Raw genomic sequence first — 12,652 nt, 5'->3', positions numbered from 1 at the left:
AGTTTGGATTGCAGTCCTCAATTTCAAGTTGTGTTCATAGGCAGAGGAAAAAATCGGATTTTTTGCGCAACCCCTGGTCCGTATACTTCGGCTCATGGGGGTACATCTCATCGCCATGCAGTTTTGGGATAGGAATGAAAAGAGTTTCGTCTTTGTAAATTATGGTTGTCCAACTTAAGCCCACTAAGAGTGTGGGGCGGCACTCACATCCTCGACGTGTCTTGTTGGAGGCTGGAAATCCAATGGCTGGAAGGCAAATGAACATGGGCATTAGAAACTGCATGCGTTCAAGACTGCTGGGAATTCGACGAAACAAATCTTGATTAAATAGTTGATACGCTAGACCACAATGCTTTTAGTTTTAGGAACCGGGACCATATTCACATTTTTCTTTCGCTATAAGTGCTTGCAAAGGCAGCATGATGTCATTTCGGAGATATTGAACAAGGAGACATTTATTTGGCAGATAGCTCTTGAGGCAGTGAAAATAACTTTTCGCACTTTGGCACTGGGGCTAAACTGACGCAACTTTTAGAGCGACAGTTTTACTACTCCAAGTACAACAAAGCCAGAAAAAGCCTGGCTCCGTGAATCTGACCTTTAAGCTCAGCCGAGGTCAAACTGGTACTTAGCCTTCCATTATACGGCGGCTACTGTGTACGCCGCGTGGGCGCTCAGATCTTGAAAGCTATCTGCGATGTGGACAAAGTGCGCGCTCGCGCGGGCCTCATCTTCAAAGCGATCTGCGATGTGTACAAAGTACGCCGAGTGCTGATAGCTTCGTATGCGCTGTGCTTTCGACGCTTAGTTCGCGTTGAAGTGAGACGCAGCATGAAAGTCAATTCGCTCGCTGTTGTTGCCAGCCTCTGTGGGTTTTCTTGTGGTGCAATTGTAGATGCGGTAGTTGCTGACGGCGCCGAGCAGCATTTGTGTCCTTTCCCAAAGCAAGCAAAACCGTGCTAGTGCTCAACAAACTTGGTTTACCCGTATTCAACCATGTTTTTTAATTATGGGGTTTTACGTGCCAAAACTAGGGTTCGATTATGAGTCACGCCGTAGTGGGGGACTCCGGAATAAGTTGGTCCACCTGGGGTTCTTTAATATGCACCTAAATCTAAGTGCACGGGTGTTATCACATTTCATCCCCATCGAAATGCGGCCGCCGTGGCCGGGATTCGATCCCGCGACCTTGAGCTCAGCAGCGCAAAACATGGCAATTTTTTTTATGTGTAAGAGGTGTTTGCCATTGGCCGGACGTGTTCGCTAATACTATCTCCAGCAGAATATTATGCTGGACATAGTAATACGACACCGAAAAGCGGCCCCGAAAATGGTGTCACCAGATGGAAAGCGTCAGGTTTGTTTGCAAATGTACTGTGGCGTATCGTATTTGCTGCACTTGCAGTTTTTGATAATGGCCGCGACAGACGACGTTAGTGTTCATTTTACAGGTTCCGCGTCGCCGCAGATAACGCGTAGTTGTCACTGATTCCGAACGAAACATGCCAATACTCCTACTCAACGTTCTAATGCTAACCAGCTAACATCCTGACATTCTGATTTTTCAAACGAGATGAGGCCTTTCTTTTCTGTGGGCTCTTCATTCGGGCAAAACCAGCAACGCGAAAAGGCCTTTCTGTGGCGTATTCAGCCGCTTGGTCATTTTCAAGTCATTGCCTCAATGACCTCATGTATACTATGCAGATGAGCCGTACGTGACAGCGTGATTGTACTAGCTTTGGAGCGTGACGTCACGAATACATGGCGGAGCTGTCGTCACATTCTCCGCTGGCAAATATATAAACTTTATTGATGAACATTTGCTCAGCAAGGAAGATTGATAAAGATGCACGGTCAAGTTTAGAAAAGTTATTTTGGAAATATTCAAAGAAAACCGAGGTTCACAGGAAGACGGAGATTCGAGGTGTGATCAAAAGCGGCCAATAGAAACCTCACGCTGAAGCCAACATTTTGTCAAGACCATGATTTTCGTCGGGACAAGCACGATTCATTGGTGGTGAATATTCAGTTTCCCTTGACGGAGACAAGTTCCTCTATTAAAACGTTGGTTCGAACTTGAGTCTTGCCTTTGTTGGACGACGACTGATCATTTGCAAGAATTTCTGTTCCCGACCAAGTGGCGAAACAGTAAAGTATAAAGTCTCAACACAATTGTCCACTATTTATGTGCGTACTACACCTGCTTGTATGCAAACACACGTAAAGAAACGTGAATAATGGTTTCTATATTAAGCGCTATACTATACTGACCTTCCTCGATGCGCGCAAGGTTCATGGTGAGCACGGTGGCCAGGAGCAGCGCGGTCACGACGAGCACCACGAAGCTGTGCAGCACGAACGCGCGAAGCGTCGACGACGGCGGACGCTGGCTCCTGCAAAAGTTTACGGTCACAGCTGAACGCATAACTTAGATTTAGAAGCGTGCTTGCGGGTCGCCATCGTGGCAGTACATTTATGCAATACATAAAATTAGCGCGAGAGGAGAAGGGCTGCCGTGAAATTGTGATTGACGCAGCAGTAAATACCAAAATGAACACTCACTTAAGTATCCTTACGCGATTTCAATGCGATAGCATAATGACTTCTCTAAGTTATCACCCTACATTAAAACTCTACTTTAATCCACCTTAATCTACCTTGCTCTAATTCGTACCAACCGTAATCCACCTTAATCCACCATATTCCACTTTATTCCACCTTAATCCAATTTGGGGAGTTGGCCAGGTCGGTTGTTTTGGGTGTGGGCCGCGGCATCCATTTGACGCCATGGCTGTTCACCCTAGAATATCGCATTGCGAGCCGCAGGATGTCCAGTGCCGGGAACGTGACGTCATCACTTGGTCACTTGGGTTTTGGTACCATCGAATGACAACAACGGACGGCGGATGTTTCGCTTCATGGGGCATATAAGGATTTGGCCCTATAGGAATTGGTCCTTTGGCCACGCTGGAGGAGCCTGATGGTCTCGCTAGACGCGAGACACTGGTCTGCTTGATAAAGAGTGTTCAATTTTATCAAAGGTAGCGGTTGTCATCGCCTACCGCGGCTATTGATTGCACACTTGATAAGAGCCGTAAGTGGGCGAAACGATTCACAAATTGATATTTAAACCTAACCAGGGAATTTGACGGTTATAGCTGCAGCGGGCTTTGTCGCTTGCGCTATGTGCTCAGAAATCATATAAAAGTGCATTATTAGAGGGCAGATGTTTACCTCTGGCCCCGTATGCAACCCCTGCACGCGATCCCAGAGGGAGGGGGGAGGGGGGCTTGCGTCCGTATCACGGCGCGCGGACAGAACCAGGGCTTATGGGTTGCAAGACTAGCACATGCCCCCGACACCACAGTGGCTCCGCGGTTCTGGCTGACTAAAGGCGTGCCTAGAGCGTGCGTGATTGCACACGTCACGTCGCAGCCATCTGGCTGACTAACGAGATTATAATGTTTTCGCACTCCCATACGTAAGGAGTTCTAAGTGCCGCTGGCGAATTTTTTTTTTTTTTCGCATTTCACCTGTTTGTCGATAACTTCGGTGGTGGCGTCTTTTCCAGTTGCATTTGCAAGCGAACAGCGAGCCGCGATAATATCGTGTTTCACGGGACGAAGCGGGGAAACGAAGCTGGGTGTCGTCGTAGTGTGGTGCCATATGAGAAAAAAAAATGTATGATTTCATAATCTATGCAGCCCATGCATGCAGCCTAAACAGTTTCGCTGGTAATCCGTCACCACATGAATGCTGCGGCCCCACATACTTCCTTTAGAGAAAATTTTGGCACCTAGGTTTAACTGCCGGTTGAATATTCACGACAGTCGGCATATTCTTTAAATGTTCACTAAGGCATCGAGTAATAGGAAAGCGAGAGGTAAACTTCGTGTAGTAAGACTGGGCACTTCATCTCACCATATAAAGGCGTCCATGCGTCCTTGTCATGCCACGGAAACGCCTTGGCGCAGCTGCGTGAACGAGGCACCGCGTCGAAGCACTCGTGCTGCACAGGGTAAGACGAAGACTAATTATAGTGCAGCCGGTACACCAGCTTCGTGACAAAACCACAACTATAGGAGGTACGAACTGACGTCATCCTGGTCGCCATAACTGTAGTAAAATGAGCCCAGTGAAGCGCGGCGCGTTATCTGAATCGGCTTATCTCCAACAGCAAAGTGGATGCTGCGAATAGGATTATAAAATGACGTACGTGCCGTCATGTTAATACTCCCTATAGTCGGTGGCAGCCTGCATTATTAATCTCCTTCCACATCAATTGCAGTTATAGCTGGAAATTTTTACAGCGAAGCTGTATATATTACAGCTGTAATTAATATAAATAAAAGCTGTAATTATTTAATTTAAAGCTGTAAAAACCTGTACAGCGAAGCTGTAGAAATTTCTGCCGTTGCCGGTCATCTACATCTACATATAGGCATCTACATACATCTGCCCTTGCCGACACGCGGGATCGGCCTACGGGCATGATCGCGTGTACGATAGCCTCTTCTGCCGTGCACTGCACCCGCGGCCTACCCATGGTGACGGCCGGGAATGCATTGCGTGACGCGCGTAATGCAATGCAGATATACACAGTTCGTCTGGGTAGCGTGGCGTTGCAGTTCCCATTGTTGTTATCGGTACAACTGAAAACGTAAACTGTAGTACGTGTATCGGCAACGGCGGAGCCTCTGATCGTCTAACATGGCGCTCGGAAGGCAATACTGTGCCAGTGCAGAGTCGCCCGTGAAAGTGTGAGTGTGCGCGTGTAACCAACGGCTACATGACCTAAAATAAAGGCTGTCCAACTTCAACGTACAAGAAATACAATCCTAAACAAGCCATCAAATCACATTGGCATTCCAGCTACTTTCTTACCAAATCGCCGTTTTATACATTGAAGCACAGAAGTAACTGGAACGCCAACGCATTTTCTCCGCCAAGTTCGGGAATTAATATCTCGAAAGTGGTGTCATCTTGAGAATTCGAAGTGAATCCGCCTTGCGAACTCCACGGCTGGAATTTGTAAATTACAAATGGGACATGATTTTTTTGGTAATAAGTCGATTATGCATTTCAATTTTTTGTGCAAGTAATGTCCGCCTCTTCGAGTAGGCCAGCTCATGAACTAGAATTATACCATCTGACACAGGCAACTTTAGCAATTTTTGGAAGTGTTCGCTGAAACACCCTGTATGTATAAATGTAGTTACAGCGCTTACCTACTACCGTGGAGTTCGTTGAACGAGATTTAGGCGTCGTATAGCCTAGCGCGTCGTGGTGACGAGGGCCCAGGTGGTTCTAGCAGGAACTGGTTGCCGTAGCTGCAAACAATAACGTGGAAACTGGTTGAATGCTCAATAGGCGCCCTGAATGCAGCTGAACGCGACCAGAAATTTCGATCCTTAAGCAAATTAAGGGAGCCCATCGAACCGTGGCTCACCTAGACCGGTACCTCTTCTTCTTCTGAACGCACGCGAGGCGCGTGACAACGCGTTTAACCTGGTCGTGGCGTTTTCTTCTTCTACAAATACGAGTGTTTGGCCAGATTCTAAAGGTTTTTATGATGATGATGGCGATGAACTTAAGGTTATTGGCATATGCGCACTCATGGGGATTGGCCAAGAGTCGGGCAGATTTTTTTTTAAGTATGCAGCCCTCCGTCGAAAGCACCGGGGCAAGTGGCCAGCTTTGAGGAGTGGATCCGTCTCTCGGCGGGGGCCGACAATGTCCTGCGAGCGCTGTTAGCCTTTGTTGCGGAGTCAGGAATTGTCCGCATGGTGTAACCATGCGGAGAAGCATTCCTCCGTGGCTGGCCCTTTCTTGATCCTCCAATTCCCCAATTCCATTACCATTAACCGGCCGATGAGCTATCCCTCTTTAAATAGACTTTACTGTTCGTCTTGTGCTTTATGTGGCTAGGCGAAACGAAAAAGCGCCTGTTCGTCGCCTGTTTATCGTCTGTCCACAGAAAACTACCATCATCAGCATTGGCTCGAGCCTCGTCGTCTTCTTCCACCGCTGGCTCGTTGGAGCCCCTCGGGTTGCGCTCGTGCCACTGCTCCCGCGTTCGTCGTCGTCTGCTTCCGCAGTCGCTCCGTTGCCGCTCATCATTCCAGCATAGAATTATTTTCACTTCTTTTCTGTCGTCGTAATGGGGAGTCCGCGTTTACGGTGGTATAAGCCATTCATTGCCTTACGGTAATGGCGGGCGAATGCTGCTAACCACGCCGCAGAGCAAACTCGAGACATTGAACGCAAGCGACAGCGGCGGACTGCGGGCATACCATCAGTGACGTCGTTCTCTCGGTCGCAGCCGAACGTGTTTGTAACCTCATTAAGAAACACAAAGACGTAACTAATAATTGAGAAATACTTTAATGAACCGTCGGGATTAAACCAGTGTGGAACGCGATAGCGTTAACGGGCGCCGTTGACGCCGACACTGACGCCAGATTTTCTGGGACACGGGGTCCGAGGAGGAGGAGGAATAAACTTTATTTGTGTAGCAGATTTGTGAGACCTAGACATCTCTACCTAGATGACGGCCTCGAGCCCTTGGGCTCTGGCGGCATCTTCGGCCTGCTGGATTGCCTTAAGTTGGTCTTCCGGTGCAGAGCTGAGCAGCGCGGTCTCCCACTGCTCTCTGGTCTTGTGCGTTTTATTCTGTATGGGTGTCCCAGGACAAGCCCAAACCATATGTTGCAAGTCCGCCCTTTCTTGATAGAATCTGCATTTATCGGTGTAAAGTTCTGGATAGTAACGTTGGTAGGCCACCGGGTTCGGATATGTTTCTGTTTGCAACAAGCTCCATGCTGTCGCTTGCCGTCTACTTAGCGAGGAGTGTGCCGGGGGGAAACGGGCCCTGCCCAATTTATAGTGTTTGGTTATCTCTGTAAAGCTGGTCATCCGGTCTCTCTCCGTTCCCAGTATTTGCGTGTTACCTGCCCGGTCCGTCAGTTCTCGAGCCAGGTTGTGCGCAATTTCGTTCCCGGGAAGGGAGGAGTGTGCGGGTGCCCATATAATGTAAACAGTTCGATCTTCACGATAATTGGCTAAAATTCGTAGCGCTTCCGGCGAGATTCTTCCTTTGGCATAGTTTTTGACGGTGGTCTTGGAGTCGCTGACTATGATGTTAGCCTCCGTGGAGGCTATTGCCAGTGCTAAGGCAGCCTCCTCCGCCACCTCAGCCTTTCCTGTTTTTACACTGCCACTAACTCTGGAGTCACCCTCTAGACTGGTAGCAACTATCGACATACTCTGTCTATTTGTGTATTCCGCCGCGTCCACATAGACCACGTCTCTAGCACTACTGAATTTTTTGTGGAGAGCTCTCGCTCTTGCGATTCTTCTATCTTCGTGAAACTCCGGGTGCATGTTTCTGGGGATCGGGAGTATTGAGAGATTTTCCCTTATTTTCCGTGGGATGTCTCCCCGCAGTCCGTGCTGTGCTTCGTAGGATATTCCGATGTCGTTTAATATGTGTCTGCCCGTCAAACTCTGCGTAAGTCTTTCATACTGCGCCACTCTCTGGGCCTCAATAAGTTCGTCTAATGTGTTGTGCACGCCGAGTGCTAGCAACTTCTCGTTTGACGTATTTGGTGGAAGTCCCAAGGCTTGCTTATACGCCCTTCTAATGATACATTCTATCTTGGCTTTCTCCGCAGCGTAGAGCTTAGGGTAAGGGACCACATATGCAATACGACTGATTACGAATGCTTCTATTAATCGAATAAGATTGTGCTCTTTCATGCCATAGTTTCACGGGGCCCGATACAAAAAAATAGTGGGCCGATCCCGGCGGCGGTGAAGGATTGAGCAATGGCTCATACCCCCGTAAGGCAGAGGCTACAAGCAGTGACTCATCAATGGTTCAGACACATGTAAGCAAGGAAAGAAGGGGTTTGTGTTTGTTTCCGCTTAACAGAATTGTGTTTTCTCGTATATTCAAATTATTTTCTCCTGTATTCAAATTACAATCCGACGCTATCATGCCTGTAGGTTGCACATAAATCGGACTTTACAAATATACAAAATTTCTTACGCATTTTACTTTGAGAATTTCAATTAGCTCAGTAACGCGTGTGCTCCACGTGAAGGGCCTGCGTGGTAGTGGTTCGGGATGATTTTTCCCTGACGGAACGGTGTCGGCGAACGCCGACACCGGATTTTCTGCTACGCGGGGCCCTCAACGCGCGTTAAAATTCCGGCAGTACCCATCTCAAGATAACTGCCGATGGTAATGCCGTTAGCCCGTGAGCATTACGACTGCTACTGTATGACGGCGATGCAGATAAGACGATGGATTGACGAAGACAGTATGACGTCATTGGAAGGACTAAGGTTGTAATGATGAGGACAGAATGAGGACAATGGCATTACAACAGTATCAGGATAATAGAATTATTGGCGAGGGTATATGACGATGATGGGGTGAATACCAATTCATGACGACGGCTGTACGGCTACGACTACATAACGATGACGACATGGCGAGAATCGAGATTTGATCATCTGCGCTGCGTCGCCTGCTCAGCGTTGGCCGCATGAAGCCATCGCTGCTAGGAATCAAACGCTCGCCCTCCTCCGCAGCAGAACGCCAGAGCCAGAGCTTCCACAGTGGCCAACGAGGACACCATAAAGCTTCCTACAAATATTTGTAGGAATCTCTATGAATAACGCAGATACGCAAATAAACATCACGGAAGTTATATTTCTCAAAATCAGCAAAAGACACAACGGAGACAACATTTGAATACGAAGCGTCCCGTACGTTCCGCTGCAGACGACACCTTGTAACACTAGCGTTGCCTGCAAACGCGGCTTCGCACGCGTTGTCGTCCTATCATGGTCATCCCGACAACTGCCATTATAGGAGGGTGGTCGTCGGAGCATCGTCTTCTGTGCAGAAGGTCAACGGAAAGGCTTGAATTGAATTGTTGTAGTCGCCACCTCGGCGGCTCGTTCGTGGCGGTGCGCTGGGTATAATGTTTTGGTGGGTCCACAACATGTAGCACCCGAACAAGAGAGCCGTCGTGAGAGCGACCAGAAAAACACACATACCAGCGATTCTCTGCAGTGCTCGGGACTGTTCTCCATCCGAAAAGAGAACTCGCTTAGGTGCGTTCGTAGCCGTTTCGGTATAGCGGAACCAGCCCTGGAATCGATGACATACTCTTCTGCTTCTTGCGTTTGGGAGGCGAGAGAGCGGGTGTGGTGAAGCCGATGCCCGACACACCGACGCTGCCTTCCAAATTTGACGGCGGCCTGAATGGGTCATACCTTGGCGCGTCGAGAGCATTCGTCAGGCCGTGGAGGTCGACCAGTACGTCGTCGACGGCGTCCGCTGCAGGCGGTTGTTGGCCTCGTCGCCCAGCGCAGGGTTGCAGAGGTGGTTCGTCCAAGTCGCTCAGGAAGTGGTCCGAGTACGGCTTCACCCGGACGAGTGCAGACGGTGTGGCCGGAAAACTTACAGCCCTCGGTGCTTCACCCTTCGCATACTTCGGTGATGACAGCGAAGGCTTGCCTGCTCGGGATCCTCTCGGTGGCGACATGATGGACTTCCTGGGTGACTTGGCTGCCTGGACGTTTTGAACTGGTACGACGAAGTCCGCCTTCTTCGCAGCAAATGTCGACCTCCGCGCGGGGCGTGTTCCCACGTCGGGGTGTTTCATGCTGGATTTCTTCGAACTTGGCGCGAACCGCGGTGGAGCTAAAGGCTGAACAGAACTACGGACGCTCGGGGCTTGAGATGGGGAAATGGCGAGAACTCTTTTTTCTACGGCGTGTGATTGGCGCCTTGAACGGTTCTTCGCCTTATCATGCCTTGAAGGCGACTTGATATCAGTGATAGGATTTGCAGCACCCTCTATTTTAAAGGGACATTTTGACATCCGATCGGCAGTTACCGATGCCTTAGGTCTGTGAACGGCGGCCTCGCGTCGGGTCCCTTGTGGTGACAAGGATGCTTTCGCCGGTGCGGCCGGCACGGGGTACGGCCATGGAGTCTCAGTTCTTTTTGATTTCGACGACCGCCGATGTTGGTTGCGCGTTCCACCTGGAAGTCCGAGACCAACCTCCTGTACTGCCGCTGCAGTCTGCAAGGATTTGCCGTGCTCATCCGAAGCAGCTGGTTGGCGATGTGGCGGTTTCGCGACCTTGGACATCCTTGATCCGCGATGGAGTGATGGCTTTTTCTTTGGGCTTGCTGAAGGGGCCTTCACCTGGAACCCTGGAGAGTCCGGCTGAGCATCTCCCTTTTTTGGTTCAGAAGGTCGTCCAGGCACAGGTGACGTCGCGCTCGGAGACTTTCTCTGCCGCTGAGAAAACTTTCGTTGCGTGGACATTTTAGCGGAGGGATGACGCGGCTCAGAAGGCCTCACCACGTTCTGCGTGTGCGATCACGTGCCGGCTTCAAGCACGCGCTCTTCTTCGTCTGGTCCTCGAGATTCACAGCTGTAGTGACGATGATAGTGAAAAGTGTTTGAATGCTGCATGCTTGCTTAAAATATTTCACTCACTTACCGGTGTCTCTTCTTTTTAATAAGCAAAGCTTTATAGGGTCACAAGCTTCGGCGGTGGTGGTGCTGGTGTCACGCTGAAAAGCGGGCCAATCCTGGTGATAGTGCCGAAAAGATCCAAGCTCAATGGCAAATACCAGGAACAAGAAAGAAAGAGAGAAAGAGAGAAAGAAAAAAAGACAAAAGAGGAAGAGAAAGAAACAGAGACACAGAAAGAGAAAGGGAGAAAAAGAGAAAGAGAGAGAGAGAGTGAAAGAAAATCACCAGCCCTTCCCCTGCCAAGAAAACGGGGTTAATCAAAGGTCGTCGTGTGTGTACTTGACCTACTAGTTTCCCTTCCCTTTCCTACTACTTTTCGTTCCCTTTCCTTCTACTTTTGTTTCCCTTTCGTGCAACTTTTCCTTCCGTTGCGTTGTACGTTTCCTTGCCTCGATGTATACATTTATTAAACGTTTATGTTTTATTACCGTGACATGTAGTGTACTTTAGGTGAACAGGGGAAGGGCTGGTGACAATTTGTTTTTCAAATATCCCTTTTCCCACCGACTTGTGTCACAGGGTAGTCCATGGTCTAACAGGTAGACTACAGGGCTGCTGGTCTGTGAGAACCGTGTTCAGAACCAACCGTTTGACCAACTTGGGTAACTGAGTATGTGGCACTGAGTATAGGCTGCTGTTCAATGAGCCTCTTTCACACCAACTGAGCGGCATGGTGTACGCCACTGGGTGTCTTCCACTCTGCAATGAACCTTTTTCATGCCAACTTGGGTCTCTGGGTATGTGTAACTGGGTATGTGGCACATTTCCATTAACCTTTCGGGCGGCAACTCGGGTGTGCAGCTCTTCAGTGCCAAAGCTATCCTTTATTATTTCGTTGGTGCTGGGCAGAATTGAACTTACGTCGTATACGACAACAATAGAAACTTACACAGATCATGAAAGTTTAAAAAATAAGACGTTTCGGCTACCGCACGGCAGCCTTGTTCTCAATAAAGTTACAAGGCGGAAATGGTCCGCTTATGTATGCTTTAATATGTAACGTAAGCAACGCGCGTACGTCATTCCTGGGTTTACCTTAAGAAGACTATCATTTCGGAAATAATGAAGACACACTGACAGTTCTTGTTAGATACCTTGAAAAGGGGGGGAGTTATAGTGAAGGAGGAGGCCAGTCGCATCTTTTTCATTACGTTTGTGTATAAATGTCACCACTTTGAGGCTAAGGTGAATTTCTTTCATTGTCATTATATGCCAGATATGTAATAATTTCTGGCGTTAATAAAAATTTTGAAATATAAAAACTACCACATTTTGCTCGTGACAAAATTTCAGCCCAGAAACTACTTTGAAAGCAGGTTTTCGCGAAGCAGTTTGGAAATTGTAGTTTTTCTAAAGGTTGTGTTCAGGCCCTAAAGTGTGAACTTTGAAAAATGAGTCTGAAGATTTCAGAACATATCATCTTCATTGTATGACAAAAAATAAAGAAAGTGCCATGTTCCATAGGTTGGACTCTCCTTTCAATTCTAACCTACTCAGCGATAACGGCTTCAAAGTCATTTTCGTTTTTTTTTTTCAGCTTTAAGGCAGTTAGAGACCGTCACGAGATTATAATTCATTTTCTCCATTTCTACGGCACAGACTGCAACGAAACTTGTTGGTGAGCTTCATTATGCGTCTAGGAATGCAAAACAAACAAATTGAGGAAATGTGTTTTTCTGGAGCAAATCACAATTTTAGCCCCCCTATTAAGCAGTAAGAAACCTACGGCCGGTTCAGATAGTTAGCACGTAGCCGTAGCACATGCAGTTGCGCGATTTTCGGTGGACTAAAGAAGACGACGACGCCGACGGAGTGCACGAAGAGCGCGAGCCAGGGTCCGGCTGGCACGCGCGATCGAACAAGCGCCTGTCTTGCTTCTACGGTGCACTCTTGAGATTCTGCAGAAGGCAAGTGACGTATACGCCTTTATGTCAATCTTTTATTTTACATTATTTAAGCGTTTCTGTTCCATCTTCACAATAGAAGTCCGCGAGAGACCCCACCGTAAACCGCTTCTGCGGATAAGCGATTTTCCAGAACTCGCTATGACTGTTGTCGTTGTCGGTCCTTTCCTATGCGCAGGTACT

At 48.4% G+C, this 12,652-nt stretch overlaps 1 protein-coding gene across 1 annotated transcript in view; it reads right to left on the bottom strand.

Moving 5' to 3' along the window:
• The window catches only part of LOC119457566 (membrane metallo-endopeptidase-like 1), a 38,617-nt gene extending 33,198 nt beyond the window's left edge, over positions 1-5,419 (bottom strand). Inside the window, exons 1-4 of the mRNA XM_037719173.2 lie at positions 5,229-5,419; positions 3,922-4,009; positions 2,272-2,393; positions 208-246 (exon numbers count right to left, since the gene is read on the bottom strand). Of these exons, the coding sequence (XP_037575101.1) occupies positions 208-246; positions 2,272-2,393; positions 3,922-3,938 (178 nt within the window). The 5' untranslated portion in view covers positions 3,939-4,009; positions 5,229-5,419. The remainder of the gene's footprint in view (positions 1-207; positions 247-2,271; positions 2,394-3,921; positions 4,010-5,228) is intronic.
• Between the last annotated feature and the right edge of the window lie 7,233 nt (positions 5,420-12,652).

The sequence above is a fragment of the Dermacentor silvarum genome, chromosome 7 (genome assembly GCF_013339745.2).
Source record: "Dermacentor silvarum isolate Dsil-2018 chromosome 7, BIME_Dsil_1.4, whole genome shotgun sequence".
Taxonomy (NCBI): domain Eukaryota; kingdom Metazoa; phylum Arthropoda; class Arachnida; order Ixodida; family Ixodidae; genus Dermacentor; species Dermacentor silvarum.
The sequence above is the reverse complement of the archived record's forward strand: the minus strand, read 5'-3'. Positions and strand labels throughout refer to the sequence as shown.